General features: G+C 36.9%; 1 protein-coding gene across 1 annotated transcript; it reads right to left on the bottom strand.

Annotated features, from left to right (window-relative positions):
• Window positions 1-353: 353 nt before the first annotated feature.
• LOC146735752 (uncharacterized) lies at window positions 354-6212 on the bottom strand. The gene is made up of 3 exons (XM_085506241.1): window positions 6078-6212; window positions 2647-2721; window positions 354-690 (listed from the first exon to the last, which is right to left on the bottom strand). The coding sequence occupies exons 1-3, from the start codon at window positions 6173-6175 to the stop codon at window positions 447-449; spliced, it is 417 nt and encodes a 138-aa protein (XP_085362367.1). The 5' UTR covers window positions 6176-6212; the 3' UTR covers window positions 354-446.
• Between the last annotated feature and the right edge of the window lie 1467 nt (window positions 6213-7679).

Genomic DNA, 7679 nt, shown 5'->3' with positions numbered 1-7679 from the left:
TATGAATTATGTTGAGTACATTAGTAACTACATTTTATTCAACATCTTAGATTGTATGTTCAACATTATGAATTATGTTGAGTACATTAGTAGCTACATTTTATTCAACATGTTTGTTCAACATTATGAATTATGTTGAGTACATTAGTAGCTACATTTTATTCAACATTTTAGATTGTATGTTCAACATTATGAATTATGTTGAGTACATTAGTAGCTACATTTTATTCAACATCTTAGATTGTATGTTCAACATTATGAATTATGTTGAGTACATGAGTAGCTACATTTTATTCAACATCTTAGATTGTATGTTCAACATTATGAATTATGTTGAGTACATTAGTAACTACATTTTATTCAACATCTTAGATTGTATGTTCAACATTATGAATTATGTTGAGTACATTAGTAGCTACATCTTATTTGATGTTCAAACTCTAGAGCTATACATCTCCTACAAAACACACGTCGTTCATATCTTCATATATGTCAATTTCAAGCCGTTGTTCTTCTTGGATGATTGTTTCCATGGTTTCAGTAATTTCAGGTTTGGTGTCACCTGCATATATAAATTGTGCATATGTACTTCTATCAGATGTACGTATCCTGGATTCATTCTCCTTGATATACTCTTTAATATCTGCAACAGTCTTCTTGTCTTTCTTTGTGAATTTTGTGAATACTGAACTATTGAAATAACAATAAATTATTAAAAATCAATAATTGTGAATCTGATATATATATCTGTTGTTGCTAGGGAATGGGAAAATAATTATTTTGTAATTATGACTTTATACAAGGCAAATCTATGACTGGTACATCAGGATAACTAATTCTATGCACTGCCAAGTTGCGATCGAGAGAAACAGTTCATATGTTACTTGAACATCAAAACTGCATATCTGAAAATTATCGATATAAAGTGAGAAATCAATATTTATGATATTTCAGTTATTTGAAAAATAAAAGGTACTGCGAAAGTGTCAAAGGAGCAATGTTTTGGTATTTTTTGAGATTATGTCACAATTTTGAATTGCGTACACCAACCAATCAAATTATCAATAGGCTATTGGATATCAAGTTGAGATATCAAAACTATCCAATGGGCTGTATCACTTGGAAAAGGCATGATACATGGAATAAAGCTTACATCCTTGGGGCCAGAACTACATCACAGAACATTATATGAGCACCACTGTACCATATATTTCTATGGGCTCTGTGCAAGCTGCTGTGGTGTATTGTGCAAGCTGCTGTGGTGTATTGTGCAAGCTGCTGTGGTGTGTTGTGCAAGCTGCTGTGGTGTATTGTGCAAGCTGCTGTGGTGTATTGTGCAAGCTGCTGTGGTGTATTGTGCAAGCTGCTGTGGTGTGTTGTGCAAGCTGCTGTGGTGTATTGTGCAAGCTGCTGTGGTGTATTGTGCAAGCTGCTGTGGTGTATTGTGCAAGCTGCTGTGGTGTATTGTGCAAGCTGCTGTGGTGTATTGTGCAAGCTGCTGTGGTGTATTGTGCAAGCTGCTGTGGTGTGTTGTGCAAGCTGCTGTGGTGTGTTGTGCAAGCTGCTGTGGTGTGTTGTGCAAGCTGCTGTGGTGTGTTGTGCAAGCTGCTGTGGTGTATTGTGCAAGCTGCTGTGGTGTATTGTGCAAGCTGCTGTGGTGTATTGTGCAAGCTGCTGTGGTGTATTGTGCAAGCTGCTGTGGTGTGTTGTGCAAGCTGCTGTGGTGTGTTGTGCAAGCTGCTGTGGTGTATTGTGCAAGCTGCTGTGATGTATTGTACAAGCTGCTGTGGTGTATTGTGCAAGCTGCTGTGGTGTATTGTGCAAGCTGCTGTGGTGTATTGTGCAAGCTGCTGTGGTGTGTTGTGCAAGCTGCTGTGGTGTATTGTGCAAGCTGCTGTGGTGTATTGTGCAAGCTGCTGTGGTGTATTGTGCAAGCTGCTGTGGTGTATTGTGCAAGCTGCTGTGGTGTATTGTGCAAGCTGCTGTGGTGTATTGTGCAAGCTGCTGTGGTGTGTTGTGCAAGCTGCTGTGGTGTGTTGTGCAAGCTGCTGTGGTGTATTGTGCAAGCTGCTGTGGTGTATTGTGCAAGCTGCTGTGGTGTATTGTGCAAGCTGCTGTGGTGTATTGTGCAAGCTGCTGTGGTGTATTGTGCAAGCTGCTGTGGTGTATTGTGCAAGCTGCTGTGGTGTATTGTGCAAGCTGCTGTGGTGTATTGTGCAAGCTGCTGTGGTGTATTGTGCAAGCTGCTGTGGTGTATTGTGCAAGCTGCTGTGGTGTATTGTGCAAGCTGCTGTGGTGTATTGTGCAAGCTGCTGTGGTGTATTGTGCAAGCTGCTGTGGTGTATTGCACAAGTAGGGGTAGCCTTGTTACACTGTTTAGGAGAGTCTCAACAACTAGCCTAAAGAACAGTTTTTGTGATCAATGTTTTCATTGGTGATAGTTGCCAGGAGTAGAAAATTGCCATATTGAAAATGGAATGCTATTCTACCCCAGACCCTCCCCGTGGCTTTCGTTGCATATGATAGTTATTTTCATGAGTGATGCGATGTATCTTGCGACCATACTTAGTACAGCAGGATACAGTGCATCTCGCATCTTGACGAATCAAAAATAAACTGCAGTACATATGTAATAATGTATGTTACCTGATAGGCAGGTTGTCAATATACTGCCATGGATTCTCCTCCAATTCAGAATCTTTCTCACACAAGACATCATAACTATAATCAAACATATTAGAAGACTAGATTGAACTCTTTCATTAACCATACCAATTATTTTCACTTTCACATGACCTATCATTGTTTCATGACCTTTAACTAGCAAGTCATTATTAAACAAGTCATTGTCAATGACACGTCCCCGTTCCGTTCATATTTGAGTGACATATACATTCAAAGCAGATCATGACCGAAATGCACCTGCATATGTACAACACATTGTACTAAATCTGAACAAAATCCATCCATGCATGACTGAGATCTGGTTCCGGAATTGTGAAAATACGTGATTTTAATGCATTTTCGGTCTTAAAATGGCCATCATTCAGCTATTGTTAAGCGGATCATGAAACAAATGCACATATCTATTTGTGACATGATGCACCATGTGTGTGTGAAGTTTGAACTTGATCAATCCAGACATGTCTTGGATACGGATCCTATTATGTTTAATGTAAGTACCAAATTTGAATGAAATCCGTCCATGCACAACTGAGATCCGGGTTCGGAATGGTGAAAATGTGCGATTTCAATGCATTTTCGGCCTTAAAGCGGCCGCCATTTGGCTATCGTTAATGGGATCATGAAACAAATGCACATACATATTTGTGACATGATGTACCTTGTGTGTGTGAAGTTTGAACTTGATCAATCCAGACATGTCTCGGATACGGATCCAGAACTGAATTCTTTAAAACAAAATGGCCGCCAGTCGGCCATTTCGAACTTGATCAGAAAAAAAAAATGACGTGCATCAAGGTCCTATTATGTTTAATGTATGTACCAAATTTGAATGAAATCCGTCCATGCATAACTGAGATCTGGGTTCGGAATGGTGAAAATGTGCGATTTCAATGCATTTTTGGCCTTAAAGCGGCCGCCATTTGGCTATCGTTAATGGGATCATGAAACAAATGCACATACATATTTGTGACATGATGTACCTTGTGTGTGTGAAGTTTGAACTTGATCAATCCAGACATGTCTCGGATACGGATCCAGAACTGAATTCTTTAAAACAAAATGGCCGCCAGTCGGCCATTTCGAACTTGATCCGAAAAAAAAAATGACGTGCATCAAGGTCCTATTATGTTTAATGTATGTACCAAATTTGAACGAAATTCGTCCATGCATAACTGAGATCCGGGTCCGGAATGGTGAAAATGTGCGATTTTGATGCATTTTCGGCCTTAAAATGGCCGCTATTCGGCTATCGTTAATCGGATCATGAAAAAAATGCATGTGCATATGTCCCATATAATGTGTGATGTATGAGTGAAGTTTGAACATAATCGGTCCATGCATGTTCGAGATACAGGTGATCACGGACGGACGGACGCACGGACGGACGGACGCACACAGGGCAAAACATAAGTCCCCGTTTTCGGACTTCGTCCGAACGGGGACTAATTATCAATGACATGCCTCATGTCAACAAATTTGAAAATGACGTACAGTATAGCCAAAATAATAAGCTGTGTGCCCACAAACAAGGCAGATTTTGAAGGAATCCAGAGTCAAAATATACCAAACTTAAGTCAGTCAGTCAGTTTGTTGACTGCTGGGAAGTCAGCCTTCAAGCATAAAATCAAATTTTATGTGGCTGTATAGATGACCTGAGGCATAAACAAAAATGTTGTTTCAGTAGATCCTGATTTTCTTTATTTATGCTTATTTTGTTTATAAAATATGAAATTGTTTTTACCAAATTACAAATTGCACAAAATAGTGGGATGCTTTTCAAGATCACTATCAATGTATGATTTTCTATTGTGACAATGATGTGCCAGTGAATTAGCAGAACAATCATATCAGCTTAGAGGGCACATTAATACTAAGACTTCAATGTTACATCAGAATACATCCAATAAAACAGTCACAGAGGCACTCATAATAGTTTTCCGCTACATGGTAGTTCTGTGTAATAATAAAGTAGTGTAAAGTGATAATTGTTGAAAATCGTTGGGAATAGATTTTAACTTAAAACTAAACTGGGGGTAATCTGATACAGATCAAGTGGTTCTTGTGTTCGATCATTACTTGTTTAACATTTAAAATTGGTCAATTTAATTAATTAAAGTAATTAATACATGTATGTACAAATAGAAACCATGCAAACATCAATTAAGTCTGTGGATTATCCTGGATCATTTATATACCAATTTTCATTAAAGTCTGGTGAGCAGTTATTTAGATATCAGTGGAAATCTAAAATTGGCAGTTATTTTGCAAATAAGGTAATTGCATGGTAATGCACGGATTACAACTAAAAACTGTCCACATTTAACATGTATTTACTAAGTTGCATTGAAATATTAATAACAAGACATGAAATGTCACAGTCCCCGTTATTTGATTATAAAGTTGTACAAGGAACATCTGCAAACAGATGAATAAATATGTACTCTTTGTAGTTACAACTCATCATAAAGTGATTTCCGATGATCTAGTTTTGTACTGACAACTAAAAACTTCCACTGACCCATGTTCAGAATCTCAGAGTACACAAGTGCAACAAAACTATTTGTCATACATGTATACTTGCTCAAGAAACTGCATTCATAAATCTGAGTGAACCTTGATGTACTGGTACTTCTTTGTTAATCAGGTCTTAGTATATTACCAAGACCTGGGTTTGTTTCAACATCACCACTGGGCATCAGAATCATTCTCATGTTGTCAAATACAATTTGTTATTAACACAGTAAGGTTTATTATTTAAAATGTATTCATTGTACATAGAACAACATCTGTTAATTTAAACAATTGTAAAAGCTATGTTTTCAGAGCAAGTACATGTAATAATTAAGAAAAGACCCACTTGGGATTTTCAGATCTGGAAAAAAAAATTACGTGCATACTCGGAAGACACTTATTCATCAACCTGCCAAGTTTCACTGATACCTGCTGTAGAATTTCTGAGAAAATGTTGGAGACGGAAAAAAGACAAAACCTGAATTATAAGTCCCCTTTTCAGGCTGCGCCTGAACGGGGACTAATAATTGGATCTTGAGATATCGATAGAACTGAGAAGTGCATACATGCACACAGACAGAGTAACCACATATACTGTTTCCTTCGCTTTGTATTTTTGTGAACAATTTGTTTGATGAAGTTGACATGTTCTCAACAGCCAGAACCATTTTTGTGGGTTAACCACACTTTGTCTTATGGGTGTGCATTGCTAGACTTGGCTACTACAAGGTTCTTGTAAGACAGGTTTGGTTTAAATAGGTTTTGTGTCCATTATAAACAGTGCTCTGTTTAGGCAGGTTTTATGTTCATTAAACACAGGATTCAGTTTAGATGGGTTTTATGTTCAATGATGTAGTCTTAAATAATCAAAGGTAACTTACAAATCTAGTAAATATTTGAACATATCTCTATCTTCTTGTGAGCTGAGCAATCTCTTAATTCGATTCCAGCGGTTTTTTAGCTTAGTTCCGATAAACATCGAAATCCCACTGTTGACTTGACAGTCTGTGCTGAATTCTTGCATTTCAGGTTTTGCATGTGTTGGTAATGCATGACTGCATGACTCAATAGATGACTGAACACATGCATTGATTTCTGTGTTATCCTGTATGTCATGTACTGGTGGCTGTAGATCACTGTAATTCACTGATTCAACATCCCTGCTGACACCGGATTGTCCAGACACAGTTGATGTCGGCTTATTTGCTTGTTGATTCCTGTAAATAGATAATGCAAGTAGATATACTAAATAGTATCATTTCTATAGTTTTTGTGGTTGTCCAAATGGACGACCACTTTTTCTAGGAACAGACCTTTACCTATTGGAGAATTCATTTCAAAACTCTGTTGACACCCGCTTAAAATATGAATCATTCAGTTTATTAACTCGCACACTCAAACATTCATAAAAATAAAGGTGCATCACTATAATTTCATTCATACAGTTGCTGACAGTTTCATTCAACTGAACACTAGCAATTTGCTGGTATTCTTTCAAAATACTGTTTGACACTCAAAATATGGCAAAAAAATTAGAACTGTCCTAAACGCTAGATGCCATTTGCTAAATTATAGATAATGCACAACTCATGCCATATATACAGGCGCATGCTTAATACTAAGTAATATACTCATCTTAGGGTTATTAAAAGATTCAGTGGAATTATTATGAGGAAAGCACAAAGATGTTATCAGTAAACACACAATATTCATGTTTACACTAAATTTAGAAACATATAACCAAGTCATAACACCATTTACATATCCTATCCTCCTATTATTACCATGGTCACACTGCCACATCAAGACACCAATAGCGTTGGCATATTTTTTTTGTCCAATAATGACTGACAAATAAACCTACGTCTTAATGGCACCAATATTAATTGCCTACTTTTTGCAGATGACATTGTCATTTTTTCAAACACAAGTACAGGACTACAAGATAATCTTAATTTGTTTAAAAGCTACTGTATCAAATGGAGACTTGGAGTTAATATTAACAAAACTAAAATTATTATTTTTAATAACAGGGGAAGAAAGATAGATGGCAAATTTTACTTAGGAGACCAACAGGTAAAAGTTGTCCCAACATATACCTACTTAGGTATCACTTTTCAAAGTAGTGGTAATTTTACAATTGCTATCGATAATCTAGTCAAAAAAGCAATGCGTGCAATAGGTGCATTAAAACAAACACTTAGCCTACACAATTATATAGTTTCGCCAAAAAATGCTATTCAGTTATATCGCAGTACAATCCTGCCCATTTTATTATATGGATCTGAGATATGGGGGGCTTTTACTTTCAAACTTGTTAAAACAAAAAATAACGAAATAACTGAAGACAATTTTATACAAAGTCTGTTTAATGACAAAACATACTTTGAACAACTCCACATTAAACTTTGCAAACAGATTTTAGGTGTTAATAATAAGGCCAGCAATGCAGCAACTAGAGCTGAACTTGGTAGCTATCCTCT

The sequence above is a fragment of the Saccoglossus kowalevskii genome, chromosome 12 (genome assembly GCF_978046115.1).
Source record: "Saccoglossus kowalevskii chromosome 12, keSacKowa6.1, whole genome shotgun sequence".
NCBI classification, from domain to species: Eukaryota; Metazoa; Hemichordata; class Enteropneusta; family Harrimaniidae; genus Saccoglossus; species Saccoglossus kowalevskii.
This window is presented reverse-complemented; position numbering and strand designations above follow the sequence as displayed.

What these genes read in the sequence shown, in the direction of transcription:
- LOC146735752 (XM_085506241.1), bottom strand. Translation starts at nt 6,175, where the DNA reads ATGTTTATCGGAACTAAGCTAAAAAACCGCTGGAATCGAATTAAGAGA. An exon ending in TTCAAATATTTACTAGATTT is followed by an intron (nt 2,722 to 6,077) that starts GTAAGTTACCTT and finishes GTTTGATTATAG; the next exon opens with TTATGATGTCTTGTGTGAGA. An exon ending in ATTGACAACCTGCCTATCAG is followed by an intron (nt 691 to 2,646) that starts GTAACATACATT and finishes TTATTTCAATAG; the next exon opens with TTCAGTATTCACAAAATTCA.